This window comes from Amblyraja radiata, chromosome 28 (genome assembly GCF_010909765.2).
Source record: "Amblyraja radiata isolate CabotCenter1 chromosome 28, sAmbRad1.1.pri, whole genome shotgun sequence".
In the NCBI taxonomy this organism is placed as follows: domain Eukaryota; kingdom Metazoa; phylum Chordata; class Chondrichthyes; order Rajiformes; family Rajidae; genus Amblyraja; species Amblyraja radiata.
The window spans coordinates 34,043,542-34,064,560 of record NC_045983.1 but is presented as its reverse complement, the minus strand read 5'-3'; the positions used below and the strand labels follow the sequence as shown (position 1 = coordinate 34,064,560).

The window sequence follows — 21,019 nt, the reverse complement described above, 5'->3', positions numbered from 1 at the left end:
ACAATATTTAATTGGCTTTTCATGGAACATGTCTCAGGTAGATGTCAGCTGCATTTTATAAGCCTGGATCCTTCAAACGAAACGGTTTTAAAACTTTAGAACAAATAAGAGCTTGCTTGTAATTTGAGACAAACGTTTTTATGACTTTTATTTGAATATGTTAATGACCCAAGTTACGTTGCAATGCAATGTTGAATCGATCTCGGTACACGGGTAGCGGTTCTGCAGCGGCGACGGCCAGGCAGTGTATTGGAGAGATGCAGCTCGTCTTGGTGACTGTGCTGAGGTATTGGAGAGAGGGGTTTACTCCTGGATACGGCGGAGTGACTGGATCTGGCAGGTCTGGGCGTGGGACCCCCACTCCCTCCAGTGCTTGTACTCTCCGGCATGGCGATCGCACTCCATGATGTACTGGAAGCCACGGTAGCCTGGGTACTGGTAACACACCCACCTGCAAACGGCAAACAACATATTTCACACACACACGCCGACCTTCACACCCACCTTCATATTATCAATAAAAAAAGGCAATATGGTGCTGTCTGTACGGAGTTTGCACGTTCTCCCCGTGACCGCGTGGGTTTTCTCCGAGAAATTCGGTTTCCTCCCACATTCCAAAGACGGCAGGTTTCTAGGTTAATTGACTTGGTGTAAATGTAAAATTGTCTCTAGTCTGTGTAGGATAGTGTTAGTGTGTGTGATGAGCGCTAGTCGGCAGGTACTTGCTGGGCTGAAGGGCCTGTTTCCGTGCTGTGTCTCTAAAGTCTCAAGCAATTGTAGCGCATCGGCTCCAGAGACAAAGTCCAATGTCCGCAATGGGGTCGAGGTGAATCGGACAGGACCCTAGCTTATGGAAGGGCCGTTCAGAAGCCTGATCACAGAGGGGAAGAAGCTGTTCCTGAGTCTGGTGGGTGCGCGCTTTCAAGCTTCTGTACCTTCTGCCGGACGGGAGTGGGGAGAAGAAGGAATGGCCGAGGTGGGACAGGGACAAGTCTTTGATGATGTTGGCTGCTTTCCCGAGGCAGCGTGAAGTGTGGATGGAGTCGATGGTGGGGAGTGTGGTCTGTGTGATGGACTGGGCTACATCTACAATGGTGGGGAGTGTGGTCTGTGTGATGGACTGGGCTACATCTACAATGGTGGGGAGTGTGGTCTGTGTGATGGACTGGGCTACATCTACAATGGTGGGGAGTGTGGTGTGTGTGATGGACTGGGCCACATCTACAATGGTGGGGAGTGTGGTCTGTGTGATGGACTGGGCTACATCTACAATGGTGGGGAGTGTGGTCTGTGTGATGGACTGGGCCACATCTACAATGGTGGGGAGTGTGGTCTGTGTGATGGACTGGGCTACATCTACAATGGTGGGGAGTGTGGTCTGTGTGATGGACTGGGCTACATCTACAATGGTGGGGCGTGTGGTCTGTGTGATGGACTGGGCTACATCTACAATGGTGGGGAGTGTGGTCTGTGTGATGGACTGGGCCACATCTACAATGGTGGGGAGTGTGGTCTGTGTGATGGACTGGGCCACATCTACAATGGTGGGGAGTGTGGTCTGTGTGATGGACTGGGCTACATCTACAATGGTGGGGAGTGTGGTCTGTGTGATGGACTGGGCTACATCTACAATGGTGGGGCGTGTGGTCTGTGTGATGGACTGGGCTACATCTACAATGGTGGGGAGTGTGGTCTGTGTGAGGGACTGGGCTACATCTACAATGGTGGGGAGTGTGGTCTGTGTGATGGACTGGGCTACATCCACAAGATTTTACTGGATCCAACCACTTCAGCATTGTCGATACGGAGGATGACTTACGCTCCAGCCTGGATCTTCATGGATCCAACTTCATTGTTGCACCAGCCCATGGCTTGTAGGGAAGGGTAGTCATCACACATCTCCCACTGGCGGCCAATGAAGTTCTCCTTCTCAAAGATGATGATCTTGGACTCTTTATGGTGCTACAAGAAATACCATGTACAGTCAGCAACTTTGTAGCTCAGAAATTCATAAGTGATAGGAACATAATTAGGCCATTCGGCCCATCAAGTCTACTCTGCCATTCAATCATGGCTGATCTATCTCTCCCTCTCAACCTCATTCTCTTCCCTTCTCCCCATAACCCCTGACACCCATACTAATCAAGAATCTATCTATCTCTTAGAAATATCCACAGACGTGGCCTCCACAGCCTTCTGTGGCAAAGAATGCCACAGATTCACCACCCACTAAAGAAATTCCTCCTTATCCCCTTCCTAAAGGAACGTCATTTAATTCTGAGGCTGTGCCCTCTGGTCCTAGACTCTCCCACGAGTGGAAACATCCTCTCCACATCCACTCCATCCTTTATGTGGCGACAAAGAAACATAGACAATAGGTGCAGGAGTAGGCCATTCGGCCCCTCGAGCCAGCACCACCATTCAATATGATCATGGCTGATCACCCAGAATCAGTACCCCGTTCCTGCTTTCTCCCCATATCCCTTGGTTCCTTTAGCCCTAAGAGCTAAATCTAGCTCTATCTTGAGGACAAGAATATCGTTGCGGCTTGTCACATGCAACAATACAGTATCATTTATTGAAGGGTCTCGACCCGAAACGTTGCCCATTCCATCTCTCCTTAGATGCTGCCTCACCCGCTGAGTTACTCCAGCATTTTGTGTCTACCATTTATTCATTCATTAATTCATTAATTACCATCCATCCATCCATTCACTCATCCATCCATCCATCCATCCATTCACTCATCCATCCATCCATCCATCCATCCATCCATCCATCCATCCATCCATCCATCCATCCATCCATCCATCCATCCAATCCTCCATCCATCCACTCCATCCATCCATCCATCCATCCATCCATCCATCCATCCATCCATCCATCCATCCATCCATCCATCCATCCATCCATCCATCCATCCATCCATCCATCCATCCATTCACTCACTCATCCATCCATCCATCCATCCATCCATCCATCCATCCATCCATCCATCCATCCATCCATCCATCCATCCATCCATCCATCCATCCATCCATCCATCCATCCATCCATCCATCCATCCATCCATCCATCCATCCATCCATCCACTCATCCATCCAACTCACCGCAGAGCCGATGGGTCGGAAGGACATGAGCCTCTCGGTGTGGTAGGCGTTGCTTCCGCTCCACGCATCCCAACGAGGATACTCCCCCTTCTCCAGGATGAACTGCTGCCCAAAGAAGCTGGAATGCTCGTAGCCAACCCACCTGCGGGAAGAACCGAACGTACAAGTCAGATCTTCAAAACCTGGGCAGCTCAAGTCACAAATAACTTATTGTCTCCATTTGTCATCATGTTCTGAACATAACAGTCATGATGCAAGAGGTACTTGATATAGAAACATGGAAACATAGACAATAGGTGCAGGAGTAGGCCATTCGGCCCTTCGAGCCAGCACCGCCATTCATAGAAACATAGAAACATAGAAAATAGGTGCAGGAGGAGGCCATTCGGCCCTTCGAGCCAGCACCGCCATTCATAGAAACATAGAAACATAGAAAATAGGTGCAGGAGGAGGCCATTCGGCCCTTCGAGCCAGCACCGCCATTCATTGTGATCATGGCTGATCATCCCCTATCAATAACCCGTGCCTGCCTTCTCCCCATATCCCTTGACTCCACTAGCCCCTAGAGCTCTATCTAACTCTCTCTTAAATCCATCCAGTGACTTGGCCTCCACTGCCCTCTGTGGCAGGGAATTCCACAAATTCACAACTCTCTGGGTGAAAACTTTTTTTCTCACCTCAGTATTAAATGACCTCCCCTTTATTCTAAGACTGTGGCCCCTGGTTCTGGACTCGCCCCACATTGGAAACATTATGATCATGGTTGATCATCCAGAATCAGTACCCCGTTCCTGCCTTCTCTCCATATCCCCTGATTCCATCAGCCCTAAGAGCTAAATCTAACCAAGTATCTTCAATACTTCAGATAGAAACAAAATACTGGAGTAACCCAGCGGGTCAGACAGCATCTCTGGAGAACAAGGGATTGGTGATGTTTCGGGCCGAGACCCTTCTTCAGACTATTGAGACTTCTGATCAGATCTCTGACACTTCATTGGTACTTGATGCCCTTTCTTAGGAACCTGAGCGGCAACATTTATTCCGAAGATGGACACAAAATGTTGGAGTAACTCAGCGGGTCAGGCAGCATCTCTGGAGAAAAAGGAATTGGTGACGTTTCGGGTCAGGGCCCTTCTCCAGACTGAAAGATTGCGAAGAGCCGGCCACAGATGACCTCAGGAAGGGTGGAGCTCACAATGGTCTATTGTTGGCTGGGGAAGGTGTGCTAACAAGAGGGATACAACGATGCGAACAGTGGAACTGGTAGGAAGACTAGGGTGGGGGAGGGAGGGGAAAGGAATACAGGAGTAACTTAAAATGTGATGGTCATGTGGAATGGGCTGCTAGAGGAGGTAGTTGGGGCAGGTACTATCACAATGTTTAAAATACACTGGACAGGTACATGGATAGGACAGGTTTAGAGGGATATTCCTCCTCATCTCCTTCCTAAATGTATGTTCTTTAATTCTGAGGCTATGGCCTCTAGGACCTAGACTCTCCCACTAGTGGAAACATCCTCTCCACATCCACTCTATCCAGGCCTTTCGCTATTCGGTAAGTTTCAATGAGGTGTCCCCTCATCCTTCTAAACTCCAGTGAGTGCAGGCCCAGTGCCGACAAACGCTCATCATACTCTGGACCCTCTCCAGAGCCAGCACATCCTTCCTCAGATATGGTGCCCAAAACTGCTCACAATATTCCAAATATGTTCTGACCAGTGCCTTGTAGAGCCTCAACATCACATCCTATGCATCTTATACATCGGCAAGACCAAACGAAGACCGGGCGATGGTTTCACTGAACACCTTCACTCAGTCAGCCTGGACCTACATGATCTCCCGGTTGCTAAACACTTTAACTCCCCCTCCCATTCCCACACTGACCTATATGTCCTGGGCCTCGTCCAATGTCAGAGTGAGGCCAAATGCAAATTGGATGAGCAGCACCTCATATTTTCCTTGGCAGCTTACACCCCAGTGATATGAATATTGATTTCTCTAACTTCAAGTAACCCTTGCACTCCCCCTCACTCTCCATCCCTCACCCAGGTTGTACCAGCTTCAAAGTCGTCTTGTTGAGTCTCATTGTCTGTAACTTGTTCTCACCTAGCCCACAGCTGACAGTGGCCTGTTTCCTTTATCATTGTTTCATTTTTACATATCTTTCATTCATTCATTTGTTCTATATCTCTCTACATCACTGTCTATATCTCTCGTTTCCCTTTCCCCTGACTCTCAGCCTGAAGAAGGATCTCGACCTGAAACGTCACCTATTCTTTCTCTCCAGAGATGCTGTCTGACCCGCTGAATTACTCCAGCATTTTGTGTCTATCTTTGGTTTAAACCAGCATCTGCAGTTCCTTCCATTACTTCCCTGAATGTGTGCTGACAATGGCTGTTCCAGATAGGGTCGTCTTGTAAAAGTATGTAACGACTGTTGACTTACAAGTTCACAAATATTAGGAGCAGAATTAGGCCATTCGGCCCATCGTGTCTACTCCACCATTCAATCATGACTCATCTCTGTCTCCTAATCCCATGTTCCTGCCTTCTCCCCATAACCCTTGACACTAAGACTAGAATGTCTCTGACTTTTTTCTTTCTCTGTCCAGCCCACTCCCCTGTCATCAGCCTGAAGAAGGGTCTCGACCCGTAACATCACCCATTCCTTCTCTCCAGAGATGCTGCTTCACCCGCTGAGTTACTCCAGCATTTTGTGTCTACCTTCGATCTGCAGCTCTTTCCGACACCCTTGACACCCGTTCTAATCTAGAACTTGTCCTTCTCTGCCTTAAAAATATCCACTGACCTGGCCTCCACAGCCCTCGGTGGCAATGAGTTCCACAGATTCACCACCCTCTGACTAAAGAAGTTCCTCCTCATTCCCTTGTTAAAAGAGCCCCTTTAATTCTGAGGCTGTGACCTCTGGTCCTGGTCCTGGACTCTCCCACCAGTGGAAACGTCCTCTCCACATCCACTCTATTTATGCCTTTCATTATTCTGTAAGTTTCGACGAGGCTCCCCCTCATCCTTCTAAACTCCAGCGAGTGCAGGCCTAGTTACTTACGCTCCACAGTCGACTTTGACGGATCGGACATTGTCAAAGCCACACTCCATGATGTTCTTGCACGATGCTGTAAACTCCATCCTTTTACCCTGGAAGTTCTCTTGATCGTAAACAGTGATCTGCAAGCAGAGCCACACTCTTTGTGATACTCCGTCAAGTTCGAAGGCAGTCAAGAAAGAAAAATGTTTAAATCTTGATTAAATATCGAGTAAAACAAGCACTAACCTTGAACAGACCAGCAGGGTTAGTTTGGGCCATGTTGATTCTTCAGTGTTGTCAAACCTAAACGTTAGCACAGAGTATAATTTCACCTCAAAATTAGGATTTTATCAATAATTCGATGCATAAAAAGGCTTATCTGCACTTTAGAAACATAGAAACATAGAAATAGGTGCAGGAGTAGAGGCCATTCGGCCCTTCGAGCCTGCACCGCCATTCGATATGATCATGGCTGATCATCCAACTCAGTATCCTGTACCTGCCTTCTCTCCATACCCCCTGATCCCTTTAGCCACAAGGGCCACATCTAACTCCCTCTTAAATATAGCCAATGAACTGGCCTCAACTACCTTCTGTGGCAAATAATTCCACAGATTCACCACTCTCTGTGTAAAAAATGATTTTCTCATCTCGGTCCTAAAAGACTTCCCTCTTATCCTTAAACTGTGACCCCTAGTTCTGGACTTCCCCAACATCGGGAACAATCTTCCTGCATCTAGCCTGTCCAACCCCTTAAGAATTTTGTAAGTTTCTATAAGATCCCTCCTCAATCTTCTAAATTCTAGCGAGTACAAGCCGAGTCTATCCAGTCTTTCTTCATATGAAAGTCCTGCCATCCCAGGAATCAGTCTGGTGAACCTTCTCTGTACTCCCTCTATGGCAAGAACTCTATGGCATTACGAGCAGAACTGGTGCAGGAGGGTGGTTTTAAAAACACAAATAAACCTTCAATGTATTGAAGTAAATTGGGCAAATCTGGTCAAAATGCTATCTTTAATCGGACAATAAACTAAATTTAACTGAACTAAATTAAACTTTATTCTTAACAAACTATTCTAAACCTAAACTTTATCAACTCTGCTATATTTAATCGGAGTTTACTACTATCTTTAATTTTACTGGACTTTACTTGGACTGTACAGGACTTTATCTTGCACTAAACGTTATTCCCTTTATCCTGTATCTGTACACTGTGGACGGCTCGATTGTAATCATGTATAGTCTTTCTGCTGACTGGTTAAGCACGCAGCAAGAAAAGCTTTTCACTGTACCTCGGTACACGTGACAACAAACTAAACTAAACCAAATGTAAAATATAAAATAAAACTGAAGATGGTGAATCTTACCGTAGCTGGGCGATGCGGTGTGGTGAGGTTTCCAAAGATGATTCTGATTTGAAATTCCCCTCGACTATTTATAGTCAAACTTTCAATGGAAAGTCAGAAGTGCTGGAGTGTGATTTGCCGTGCACACAGCGAGCAATACTGTACGTCAACAGGTCATTGTCCACGGCTGATCCCAGGGATTTGTGCCACAACTCTGCTGCTGTCTGAGCAGAAAGATTAAAATCTGCACGCCCACAGTATATGCACAAATAACTTTAGACAAAAACCTAGACACAACTGTTCAATGTGGCCTATTAAATCCAATTTATTAAAAAATTACAAAGCCCTTAAATCGTACGCCAAACTATCACACTTACTTGTAGACAAAAATGCTGGCGGAACTCAGTGGGTGAGGCAGCATCTATGGAGAAAAGGAATAGGCGACGTTTCGGGTCAAGACCAGTCTGAAGAAGGGTCTCGACCAGAAACGTCACCTATTCCATCTCTCCATAGATGCTGCCTCACCAACTGAGTTCCTCCAGCATATTTGTCTACCTTTGATTTTTCCAGCATCTGCAGTTCTTCCTTAAACATCAAACTTAATGGAATCTGTCTCTCTGCTGTTTCAGTTGGACAAATTTAGCTTACTTGAGATATTTAGTTTAGTTTAGTTTAAAGATTCAGCGCAGAAACAGGCCCTTTGGCCCACCGGGTCTGCGCTGACCAGTGATATCCACATAATAACATGGAAACATAGAAACATAGAAAAATAGGTGCAGGAGTAGGCCATTCGGCCCTTCGAGCCAGCACCGCCATTCAATATGATCGTGGCGGATCATCTAAAATCAGTACCCCGTTCCTGCTTTTCCCCCATATCCCTTGATTCCTTTAGCCTGAAGAACTAAATCTAACTCTCTCTTGAAACTATAGGATATTAGCACTATCCTACACACACTAGGGACAATTTTTACATTTACCAAACCAATTTACCTACATAGCTGTACGTCTTTGGAAACAGAAGATCTCGGAGAAAATCCACGCAGGTCACGGGGAGAACATACGAACTCCGTACAGACAGGACCTGTAGTCGGGATCGAACCCGGGTCTCCAGCGCTGTAAGCGCTGTAATACCCCTGTCCCACTTAGGAAACCTGAACGGAAACCTCTGGAGACTTCGGACCCCACCCAAGGTTTCCGTGTGGTTCCCGGAGGTTGCAGGTGGTTGCCGGAGGTTGCAGGTAGTGGAAGCAGGTAGGGAGACTGACAAAAACCTCTGGGAACCTCCGGGAACCTCAGGGAACCGCACGGAAACCTTGGGTGGGGCCCAAAGTCTCCAGAGATTTCCGTTCAGATCTCCTAAGTGGGACAGGGGCATAAGGCAGCAACTCTACCGCTGAGCCACCATGCCACCCAGTAGCTCTTTTAGCAGTGGCAGTATTGTTACTACTAAACGGGCAAGGAACGATGTCAGGATAATAGAATTCGATTTATTTTATAAATATATTAGTTATGATTATAATTAATCCCTCAATCTAAACTAATTATAACTATAAATAATATAACAATAATTCGGTCCTGGTTACGGGAGTGGAGTTTGCACGTTCTCTCTCTGTGACCACGTGGGTTTTCTCCAGGTGCTCCGGTTTCCTCCCGCTTTCCAAGGACATGTAGGCTAATTGGCCTTCTGTAAAATGACTGCTAATGCGTAGGGAGTGGATGAGAGGGTGGGGTAACGCAGAACTATTGTGAACGGGTGCTCGCTGGTCAGCATGGACTCGATGGGCCAAAGGGCCGTTTTCCATGCTGTATCTCCAAACTAAACTAAAGATCTTAATTTCCGCTGACTGGATAACACGCAACAAAAAAGCTTTCCACTATACCTCGGCACACCTGGCATTAATAAACTCAACTAAACGCAGGAAAAAGGAATTAGCTGGACTGAAACACAGCTGTTGTTGGCAGAGGCTCTGTAGCTAAGGACCAAACCAAATATGGGGGCGACTATAACACAAAACCACACACACACAACTAAAGTTCAGTTTAGTTTATTGTCACGTGTACCGAGGTACAGTGAAAAGCTTTTGCTACGTGCTAAATATAAATGATAAATGGAATAATGTGAATAAAGTTTAGTGGAAGATAAAGTCCAGTAAAGTCCGATCAAAGATAGTCCGAGGGTCTCTAATGAGGTAGATAGTAGTTCAGGATTGCTCTCTGGTTGTGGTAGGACGGTTCAGTTGCCTGATGGCAGCTGGGAAGAAACTGTCTCTGGTGTGTGTTTAAGCAGCTCAGATTCAGGGACAGTTTCTTCCCGGCTGTTATCAGGCAACTGAACCATCCTACCACAACTAGAGAGCAGTGTTAAACTACTATCTACCTCATAAGAGACCCTCAGACTGTCCTTGATCGGACTTTGCTGGCTTTACTTTGCACTAAACGTTATTCCCTTTATCCTGTATCTGTACACTGTAAACGGTTCGATTGTAATCATGTATTGTATTTCCGCTGACTGGTTAGCGCGCAACAACAGCTTTTCACTGTACCTCGGTACACGTGACAATAAACTAAACTGAAACTGAAACTGAAATCATAATATAGCTCTTGTTCCCATTTCTACATTAATTGATCGAATAGGTTAAAAGATACAGCATGCAAACGGGCCCTTCGGCCCACTGAGTCCATGCCGACCATCGATCACTTGTTCACACTAGTTCTATGTTATCCCACTTTCCCATCCACTCCCTACACACTAGCGACAATTTACAGAGGGCCAATTAACCTACAAACCCGCACGCCTTTGGGATGTGGGAGGAAACCGGAGCACCCGGAGGAAACCCACGCGGTCAAAAGTAGAACGTACAAACTCCGTACAGACAGCGCCTAAGGTCAGGATCGAACTCGAGGCTCTGGCGCTGTGAGGCAGCAGCTCTACCCGCTGCACCGCTGTGCCTTAAACTGGTTGGAGACATGTACTTGTGTCATTGTGTCAGACAGCACGGAAACAGGCCCTTCAGCCCAAAACATCCATGCTGACCAAGGTGCCCCACCTAAGATAGTCCCATTTGACCCGAAGAAGGGTCCCGACCTGAAACGTCACGTGTCCTTTTTCTCCGGAGATGCTGCCCGACCTGTTGAGTGACTCCAGCACTTTGTGTCCATCTTTGGTATAAACCAGTTCTTTGTTTCTACGCTTCCCCATTTGCCTGCGTTGGGCCCATGTTCCTATCCACGTACCTGGACAGCCACCTGCTCATCAACTTCCCACAATTGGATAAAAGTGCAAATTTAACAAAAACATGTAATTGAACAGGTGAGGGTGTGTAATGAGTTGGTTAGTTTATTGAATTCACCTGAAGCCTTCAGCATATCATAGTGATACAGTGTGGAAACAGGCCCTTCGGCCCAACTTCCCAACACCGGCCAACATGTCCCAGCTACACTAGTCCCACCTGTTTGGTCCATATCCCTCCATACCTGCCCTATCCATGTACATGTCTAACGTTGGGATAGTCCCTGCCTCAACTACCTCCTCTGGCAGATAGACACAAAAAGCTGGAGTAACAGCGAGACAGGCAGCATCTCTGGAGAGAAGGAATGGGTGACGTTTCTGGCTCGAGACCCTTCTCTCCTCTGGCAGCTCGTTCCATACACCCACCACTATTCTCTGTGTGAAAAAAGCTACCCCTCATTTCACCCCTTTGTGTTCTTGCTAAACGGAAATATTTCTATGACACTTGCAGCATAAGCTAAACACGAGCCAGGCAAAGCAGTCTAGTCAGTCAGCTCTTTGTTCCCTGATCCTCTCCTGTCTGCAGCTGAGAGGTTTTTATGCTGATGTGGGCGGTGTTGCCAGTGTGGGACAAAGCAATGGGTTGGAGTCAGCTTCTGCTAACCCTGCCCTCTGCAGTTTGCTTTGTCCATCTCTTTATCACCCAACCTCGTTCAAAAAGGGGGAGAAAGGAAAACAAGATGCAAATCCTCTGGGGGTATAAAAAGGATGAGCTGCAGCCTAAACATTACTGATCGTACTTGTTCTTGCCTGGCAAAGCAGCGAGCTGTTGTTAGGTGAGCTGTGGGGAAGTAAGTCTTCAATGGGGTGGGTCTGAGGAAGGGTCCCGGCCCGGAATGTCACCTGTCCATGTTTTCCAGAGGCTTGGACAGAGTGGATGTGGAGAGGATGGTTCCACCATCGGGAGAGTCTAGGACCAGCGGTCACAGCCTCAGAATAGTTGTTCATTATCTTGGCTGCCTGGGTTATACATATGAGTTTAGGGTGACACGGTGGCACAGTGGTAGAGTTGCTGCCTCACAGGGCAAGAGACCCGGGTTCAATCCTGACTACGGGTGCTGTCTGTACGGTGTTTGCACGTTCTCCCCGTGACCTGCGTGGGTTTTCTCCGGGTGCTCTGGTTTCCTCCCACACTCCGAAGACGTACAGGTTTGTAGGTTAATTGGCTTGGTGCAAATACACAATTGTCCCTAGTGTGTGTAGGGGTAGTGTCAATGTGCGTGGATCGCTGGTCGGTGCAGACTCGGTGGGCCGAAGGGCCTGTTTTCGTGCAGTTTCTCTCAACTAAACTAAACCAAACAAGGAGAATGGTCACTAATAAAAACGGTGTAAAATATACTTAATATATAAACTGAATAGATTTGTTTTTCTTTGTTGATTGTTCTAGCTGTCAGCACAATGTCACACAGTGGAACACAAGGCGGCATTGGAAGCCACTCTGCATCCGGCCTGCGCAGTAACAGGGTACGTGTCTCCTTGTATTTCCATTCAAAAGTTATTAATAATGTGTTTTTATAGAGATCAATGAAAACAAGCAATCACTGCAGCGGGTAGAGTTGCTGCCTCACAGCGCCCGAAACCCAGGTTCGATCCCGACTACGGGTGCTGTCTGTACGGAGTTTGTACGTTCTCCCCGTGACCTGCGTGGGGTTTTCTACGAGAATTTTTGGTTTCCTCCCACACTCCAAAGACGGCACAGGTTTGTTGGTTAATCGGCTTGGTGGTAAGTGTGTATTGTCCCTGTTTAAGAAGGAACTGCAGATGCTGGAAAAATCGAAGGTAGACAAAAATGCAGGAGAAACTCAGCAGGTGAGGCAGCATCTATGGATCGAAGGAATAGGTGACGTTTCGGGTCTCTCGACCCGAAACGTCACCTATTCCTTCGCTCCATAGATGCTGCCTCACCTGCTGAGTTTCTCCAGCATTTTTGTCTGCCTTGTAAATTGTCCTTAGTGTGTGTAGGATAGTGTTAGTCCGCGGGGGGATCGCTGGTCAGCGTGGGCTTGGTGGGCCGAAGGGCCTGTTTCCGTGCTGTATCTCTAAACTAAACTAAACTAAACTAAACTCAGTCACCGCTGAATCACTGACACTTTGATCCACACCTGAACACTTAAACCAAACTAGGCATCTTACCGCTGACTGGATCGCACGCAACTAAATCTTTTCTCTACACGTGACAATGAACTAAACTGAACAAATGCAGTGATGATTTACTGTATGATGGTATTGTCAGGATTCAAGGGCCTGGGCTATAGAGAGAGGTTGAGCAAGCGGGGACATTAATCTTTGGAGGGTGAGGAGCGATCTTATAGAGGTGTCCAAAGTCATGAGAGGAATTGAGAGGGTGAATATTTTACCCAGAGTAGGGAAATCGAGAAGAAGGGTTTCGGCCCGAAACGTCGCCTATTTCCTTCGCTCCATAGATGCTGCTGCACCTGCTGAGTTTGCCCAGCAATTTTGTGTACCTAGGGAAATCGAGAACCTGAGGTCACAGGTTTAAGGTGAGAGGGGGAAGATTTGTTAGGAACCTTATGACTGTTGGCAGACCAATTTCCCTCCTGGGATAAATAAAGTTCTATCGTATCGTATCATAGTCGTTGGGGTGGGAGATTGCAACCTTCACCTGGTATGCCCTGTTTCAATGAATGCAATCAACCTGCCGTGCACAGTCAAATAAGATCAAATAGAACAAGTTGTCCAACAACTTTAGGCTGCGCACGCCGTACACAAGTAGAAGAAGAAGTATCATAGTTGTAATCGTAGGAATAGGAAGCTTTTCACTGTGCCTCAGTATGGGTGGCAATAATAATCCTAAAATTCATCCAATAAGCAGTCTGTCATGGGATTATGTCATTCATTCTTTTCAGAAACTCCAAGTTATTTCACATTAAGGTTTAAAAATGAGGGCCATTGTTTAACAGTGTTGAATTGAATTGAACGATATAGGGCAGAAACAGGCCCTTCGGCCCACTGAGTCCGTGCCGACCATCGATCACCCCTTCACACTAGTTCTATGCTATCCCACTTTCTCATCCACTCCCTACACACTGGGGACAATTTACAGAGGGGTCGATTAACCTGCAAACCCGCACGTCTTTGGAGTGTGGGAGTGAATCGGAGCACCCGGAGAAAGGGAGAGCGTGCAAACTCCTCACAGACAGCACTCAAAGTTAGGATTGTACCTGGGTTTTCAGTTTAGAGATACTGTACAGCGCGGAAACAGACCAAGTGTGCGCCGGCCAGCAACCCCCCCCCCCACAACACTGGGGATAGATTTTACATTTACTCCAAGCCAATTAACCTAAATCTGTACGTCTTTAGAGTGTGGGAGGAAACCGAAGTTCTCGGAGAAAACCAACTCTCCCGCTGCGCCACCGTGCCGCCCTTGATCCTCATTCCTCTCTCCTTTATTCTCAGATCATCATCTACGAGCATGAAAACTTCCAGGGGCGATGCGTGGATATTAACGGCGAGTGCAGGAACATCTGTGACCGAGGCTTCGACCGCGTGGGGTCAATCCGTGTCGAGTGTGGACCGTGAGTCTCTCCTCTATCTCCCTCTCTCTTCATCTTTAGTTTAGCTTAGAGATACAGTGCGGCAACAGGCCCTTCGGCCCACCAAGTCCGTGCCGACCAGCGATCCCCCCCGCACACTAACACTACCCTACACACACTAGGGACAATTTACACATACACCAAGCCAATTAACCTACAAATCTGCACGTCTTTGGAGTGTGGGAGGAAACCGAAGATCTCGGAGAAAACCTACGCAGGTCACGGGGAGAACGTACAAACTCCGTACAGACAGCACCTGTAGTCAGGATGGAACCCGGGTCTCTGACATGTCGCTGTGAGGCAGCAACTCTACCGCTTGGAGTGCATACTGTCGTTGTGTCCTTGGGCAAGACACTTCACCCACCTTTGCCTGTGTGTGAATGTGTGTGAGTGATTGGTGGTGGTCGGAGGGGCCGTAGGCGCAGATTGGCAGCCACGCTTCCGTCAGTCTGCCCCAGGGCAGCTGTGGCTACAGAAGTAGCTTACCACCACCGAGTGTGACTGAGGAGTGAATGAATAATGCGATGTAAAGCGCCTTGAGTATTAGAAAGGCGCTATATAAATCCCATCCATTATTATTATTATTATTATTATTACCGCTGCTTCAATAAGGATTAATGAAGATATTACCAGGACTCGAGGGCCTGAGCTAAAAGGAGAGATTGGTGCAGGCTGGGACTCTATTCCTTGGAGTGCAGGAGTATGATGGGTGATCTTATAGAGGTGTATGAAATCATGAGGGGAATAGATCGGGTGAATACACTGTGTTTTTCCCAGAGTAGTGGAATCAAGAACCAGAGGACACAGGTTTCAGGTGAGGGGGGGGGGGGGAGGTGGGGAAGATTTAATAGGAACTCGAGGGGCAGATTTTTCACTAAGTGTATGGAACGAGCTGCCAGATGAAGACACGTTAGTCCTGTGAACCAGCACATTTTTGTCCACAACTAGAGCACTGGATAGAACCAAACTTCCTTTGTGTGAGAGTCGACAAAAGTGTTGGAGAAACTCAGCGGGTGCAGCAGCATCTATGGAGCGAAGGAAATAGGCGACCCAGTGAAGGAAATAGGCAACGTTTCGGGCCGAAACCCTTTGGGTTTCGGCCCGAAACGTTGCCTATTTCCTTCGCTCCATAGATGCTGCTGCACCCGCTGAGTTTCTCCAGTACTTTTGTCTACCTTCCTTTGTGTGAGGCTTTCACTTATCCCTGAGCAGCATCCATTAGATGCTTGATGTGAGCTCCATTCCTGGGCGTGCACATCTCTGAAGATCTCTCCTGGTCCGAGAACACTAATGCAATCGTCAAGAAAGCACATCAGCGCCTCTACTTCCTGAGAAGTTTACGGAGAGTCGGTTTGTCAAGGAGGACTCTCTCTAACTTCTACAGGTGCACAGTCGAGAGCTTGCTGACCAGTTGCATCGTGGCTTGGTTCGGCAACTTGAGCGCCCTGGAGAGGAAAAGACTACAAAAAGTAGTAAACACTGCCCAGTCCATCATCGGCTCTGACCTTCCTTCCATCGAGGGGATCTATCGCAGACGCTGCCTCAAAAAGGCTGGCAGTATCATCAAAGACCCACACCATCCTGGCCACACACTCATCTCCCCGCTACCTTCAGGTAGAAGGTACAGGAGCCTGAAGACTGCTACAACCAGGTTCAGGAATAGCTACTTCCCCACAGCCATCAGGCTATTAAACCTGGCTCGGACAAAACTCTGATTATTAATAACCCATTTTCTGTTATTTGCACTTTATCAGTTTATTTATTCATGTGTGTATATATTTATATTATGGTATATGGACACACTGATCTGTTTTGTAGTAAATGCCTACTATGTTCTGTTGTGCTGAAACAAAGCAAGAATGTCATTGTCCTATACAGGGACACATGACAATAAACTCACTTGACTTGACTTGACTCCATTCAGAATTTCTTGGGGGGATTGTTGACTTCTCCTGCACTCTTGTGTTGTTTCAGGTGGGTGGGCTACGAGCAGCAGAATTTCTGCGGGGAGATGTTCATGCTGGAGAAGGGGGAATACCCTCGCTGGGACTCCTGGTCGAACAGTTACCGCACTGACTGCATGATGTCCTTCCGACCCGTGAAGATGGTAAGATGCGATGTTTCATCTCCAATTACTCAGTTGGCTATCAGAGCTGGAGATAAACATTAACATGTTACAAATTGGTTTAGTCTGAAGAAGGGTCTCGAAACCGAAACGTCACCCACTCCTTCGCTCCAGAGATGCTGCCTGTCCCGCTGAGTTACTCCAGCTTCTTGTGTCTATCTTCGGTTTAAACCAGCACCTGCAGTTCCTTCCTACATAGTTCAGTTTATTGTCAGGTGTACGAGAGAACAGGGAAAAGCTTTTTGTCGCATGCTGTCATGTCAGCGGAAAGACTGTGTCCATGCCTTGGCCCGGATAGAGTGGATGTCGAGAGGATGTTTCCACTAGTGGGAGAGTCTAGGACTAGAGGTCACAGCCTCAGAATTAAAGGACGTTCTTTTAAGAAGGAGATGAGGGGGAATTTCTTTAGTCACAGGGTGGTGAATCTGTGGAATTCTTCGCCACAGAAGGCTGTGGAGGCCACTAGTCAGTGGATATATTTAAGGCAGAGATTGACAGAATCTTGATTAGTACGGGTGTCAGGGGTTATGGGGAGAAGGCAGGAGAATGGGGTTAGGGGGAAGAGAAAGATCAGCCAATGATTGAATGGCAGAGTAGACTTGATGGGCCGAATGGCCTAATTCTTCTCCTATCATGTGATGGTACGATGCCTCCAGATTTGGGGGCAGTTTCTTCCCAGCTGTTATCAGGCAACTAAAGCATCCTACAACAACTAGAGGGCAGTGTTGAACTACCTCATTGGTGACCCTCAGTCTATCTTTAATCGGACTTTACTGGCTTTACCTTGCACTAAACGTTATTCCCTCATAATGTATCTGTACACTGTGGACGGGCTCGATTGTAATCATGTATTGTCTTTCCGCTGACTGGTTAGCACGCAACAAAAAAGCTTTTCACTGTACCTCGGTACACGTGACAATAAACTAAACTGAAACTGACATATCTGTAGCTCCGGTTGCTGCGGAAGGCATGCTGCATCCTATAGGACCCATGTCACCCCGCCAATCACTTGTTTGCCCTTCTGCCCTCAGGAAAGCGCTACAGGCCTATCAAGGCGTACACCACAAGACTATCAAACAGTTTCTATCCCAAGGCCATCACCACACTGAACTCTGCACTGAAGCACACCCCCCCCCCCCATAGTCAATAGACAATAGACAATATGTGCAGGAGTAGGCCATTCGGCCCTTCGAGCAAGCACCGCCATTCAATGTGATCATGGCTGATCATCCACAATCAGTACCCCGTTCCTGCCTTCTCCCCATATTTTTAAGAGCCCTGTCTAGCTCTCTCTTGAAAGCATCCAGAGAACCGGCCTCCACCGCCCTCTGAGGCAGAGAATTCCACAGACTCACCACTCTCTGTGAGAAAAAGTGTTTCCTCGTCCCCGTTCTAAATGGCTTACTCATTATTCTTAAACTGTGGCCCCTGGTTCTGGACTCCCCCAACATCGGGAACATTTTTCCAGCCTCTCGCGTGTCCAAACCCTTAACAATCTTATCTGTTTCAATGAGATATCCTCTCATCCTTCTAAACTCCAGAGTGTACAAGCCCAGCCGCTCCATTCTCTCAGCATATGACAGTCCCGCCATCCCGGGAATTAACCTTGTAAACCTACGCTGCACTCCCTCAATAGCTAGAATGCCCTTCCTCACTTAAAGTTCTTGAACCTCTCTCCCCAGGACGGGCAGGATCACAAGATCTGTCTTCATGAGTGCGCCAACTTTGATGGAAGGAAAATGGAGATCTGTGATGAGGACATCCCCAGTTTATGGGCCTACGGTTTCCAGGACAGAGTCGCAAGCATCAAGGTCAACGGTGGAACGTGAGTTGAAAGATTCTCCTCAAACTGCAATTTAAAAAAAAAATCATGACTTCTGCTTCCTAAATTTGAATAAATGGCATCTTCTGAATCCTAAAGGAATCCCAGAATTAGAGTCAAAGAGTCACACAGAGTGGAAATAGGCCCTTCGGCCCGACTTGCCCACACCGGCCAACATGCCCCATCTACACTAGTCCTACCTGACTGCGTTTGGCCCGTATCCCTCCAAACCTGTCCTATCCATGCACCTGTCTTAATGTTTCTTAAACGTTGCGATAGTCCCAGCCTCAACCACCTCCTGCAGTAGCTCGTTCCATACACCCACCTGTGTGAAAAAGTCACCCCTCAGGTTTGTATTAAATCTTTACCCCTTCAACTTCAACCTATGTCCTCTGGTCCTCGATTCCCCAACTCTGGGCAAGAGACTCTGTGCGTCTGCCCAATCTATTCCTCTCATGGTGTTATACACCTCTATAAGATCACCCCTCACCCTCCTGTGCTCCATGGAAGAGTCCCAGCCTGCTCAACCTCTCCCTATAGCTCAGGCACTAAAATCCTGACAGCATCCTTCTCTGTGCCCTTTCCAGCTTGAGAACGTCTTTCTTGTAACATTTTGCCCAGAGCTGAACACAATACTCTAAATGTGGCCTGACCAACATCTCATCTAACTGCAACATGACCTCCCAACTTCTATACTCAAATTAGTTTTATACTGCGATACTCTAATTAGTTTTGAACCACTAGCAACTTTCATTATGTTGGCACTCTGACACAAAGGTGCAGCTGGGGACATGAACAAATACTTTATTGTCATATGTGACAAGTCACAGTGAAAGTCTTTGCTTGGGCACCCGCTGTATGCAAATGGTCACCACATAAAGGACATGGACACAGTTATAAAATATCCGGCGTCCATATAGTCCGCAGGTGGATTGGAGATTGGATGGAGATTGGATGGACGCAGGGAAGAAGCAATGGCAGGGGCCAAAGATATTTCTCAAGGGAGAAAATGTTACAAGCCAAGATGGTTTGCGGGGGAAAACTGCTTGAGCAACTCTATATAGTCACTCCCACCATCGGGAAGAATGGACAATGGACAATAGATGCAGGAATAGGCCATTCGGCCCTTCAAGCCAGCACCGCCATTCAATGTGATCATTGGCTGATCATCCCTAATCAGTACCCCGTTCCTGCCTTCTCCACATATCCCTTGACTCCACTATCTTTAATAGACAATAGACAATAGGTATAGGAGTCTGAAAACCGTGACCCCCAGGCTCAGGAACAGCTTCTTCCCAACAACCATCAGGCTCTTGAACACTGCACAACACTGCACAACACTGCACAACACTGCACAACACTATGAACTATGAACTACTATGGGCTGTCTCAGGTTGCCCTAAGCAGCAGATTCTTTGGCACTAGGTAATTTATAGAGATTGTGTTTATTATTTATTATCCATGTGTGTCAGGTTTACAGGCCTGTTGTGCTGCTGTAAGGAAGAATTTCACTGTTCTATTGTCAGTGCATATAACCATTAAACTTAGGTACAGTAGACACAAAATGCTGGAGTAACTCACCCTGACAGGCAGAGCCTTCTCTCCAGAGATGCTGCCTGTCCCGTTGAGTTACTCCTGCATTTTGTGTCTACCTTTGATTTAAACCAGCATCTGCAGTTTTTTCCTACACCTAACCATCAATCTTTCTTGACTCACGATCTATGTTATAGAGTCAAACAGCACAGAAACAGGCCATTCGGCCCAACATGCCCATGCTGACCAAGACGCCTGGTCTACACTAGTCCCACCTGACCGTGTTTGCTCCCTCTAAACCTGCCCTATCCATGTACCTGTCTGAATGTCTCTTAAACGTCGCGATAGTCCCTGCCTCAACTACCTCCTCCGGCAGCTCGTTCCATACATCCACCATCTCACACTGTGTGAAAAAGTTTTCCCTGAGATTCCCATTAAATCATTCCCCCTTCACCTCAAACCTGTTTAGTTCAGTGTATTGTCACGTGTGCCGAGGCCTTTTGTTTTTGTCCTCTGGTTGTCGATTCCCCTGGACGAGGGCTGCGGTCTTGGATGGAGCTGTTCCCAAACCAAGTTGTGATGCATCCCGATCAAAATGCTTTCTGCGGCGCATCTGTAGGAGTTGTGGAGAGTTCTCCTGATCAACGTCTCTTGTCGTGCTGTGTTTTGCAGATGGGTGGGTTACGAATACCCAGGGTATCGAGGCTACCAGTACGTGCTGGAATGCGGACCTTACAAGCACTGGAACGAGTGGGGCGCCAAACAGCCCCTGATTCAATCCATACGTCGTGTGAAAGACCAGCAGTGGTACAAGAGGGGCTGCTTCGAGTTCACTCACTAAAGTGAGCCAAGCTTCCCAACAACCATGGGAATGATTTTCATCAACGCAAGTTCAAAATCATTTTCAGCCCAAACCTACCATCACAAGTACTGTTATACATCGCCAATTCCCACTTTTAAAATTATAGTCATTTTTATGTCCTTGTCATGATTTTCTTTATCCTGACAACCGCCTTCATTGGACACTAAAAGCTGGAGTAACTCAGCGGGACAGGCAGCATCTCTGGAGAAAAGGAATGGGTGACGTTTCGGATCAAGTCCCTTCCCCTGACTCTCAGTCTGAAGAAGGGTCTCTACCCGAAACGTCACTCATTCCTCTCCAGAGATGCTGCCTGTCCCGCTGAGTTACTCCAGA

At 47.3% G+C, this 21,019-nt stretch overlaps 2 protein-coding genes across 3 annotated transcripts in view; one reads left to right on the top strand and one right to left on the bottom strand.

The window, feature by feature from the left end:
* LOC116989094 (beta-crystallin B1-like) overlaps positions 1 to 20,799 on the top strand; it is a 30,804-nt gene extending 10,005 nt beyond the window's left edge. Inside the window, exons 1-6 of one of the 2 annotated variants that reach the window (XM_033046274.1) lie at positions 11,432 to 11,566; positions 12,178 to 12,254; positions 14,208 to 14,326; positions 16,319 to 16,451; positions 18,152 to 18,294; positions 20,497 to 20,799. In XM_033046274.1, the coding sequence (XP_032902165.1) occupies positions 12,189 to 12,254; positions 14,208 to 14,326; positions 16,319 to 16,451; positions 18,152 to 18,294; positions 20,497 to 20,665 (630 nt within the window). In that variant the 5' untranslated portion in view covers positions 11,432 to 11,566; positions 12,178 to 12,188 and the 3' untranslated portion in view covers positions 20,666 to 20,799. Of the gene's footprint in view, positions 1 to 11,431; positions 11,567 to 12,177; positions 12,255 to 14,207; positions 14,327 to 16,318; positions 16,452 to 18,151; positions 18,295 to 20,496 lie in introns of those variants that run through there. The other variant, XM_033046273.1, reaches the window with a different exon arrangement.
* cryba1 (crystallin beta A1) lies at positions 146 to 7,577 on the bottom strand. Its single transcript, XM_033046275.1, has 6 exons — positions 7,523 to 7,577; positions 6,402 to 6,458; positions 6,177 to 6,295; positions 3,111 to 3,252; positions 1,820 to 1,962; positions 146 to 451 (listed from the first exon to the last, which is right to left on the bottom strand). Exons 2-6 carry the CDS (start codon positions 6,432 to 6,434, stop codon positions 304 to 306), a joined length of 585 nt encoding a protein of 194 aa, XP_032902166.1. The 5' UTR covers positions 6,435 to 6,458; positions 7,523 to 7,577; the 3' UTR covers positions 146 to 303.
* Positions 20,800 to 21,019: the final 220 nt, after the last annotated feature.

What these genes read in the sequence shown, in the direction of transcription:
- cryba1 (XM_033046275.1), bottom strand. Translation starts at nt 6,434, where the DNA reads ATGGCCCAAACTAACCCTGCTGGTCTGTTCAAG. An exon ending in ACCCTGCTGGTCTGTTCAAG is followed by an intron (nt 6,296 to 6,401) that starts GTTAGTGCTTGT and finishes CTCTGCTTGCAG; the next exon opens with ATCACTGTTTACGATCAAGA. An exon ending in ATGAAGATCCAGGCTGGAGC is followed by an intron (nt 452 to 1,819) that starts GTAAGTCATCCT and finishes TGCCGTTTGCAG; the next exon opens with GTGGGTGTGTTACCAGTACC.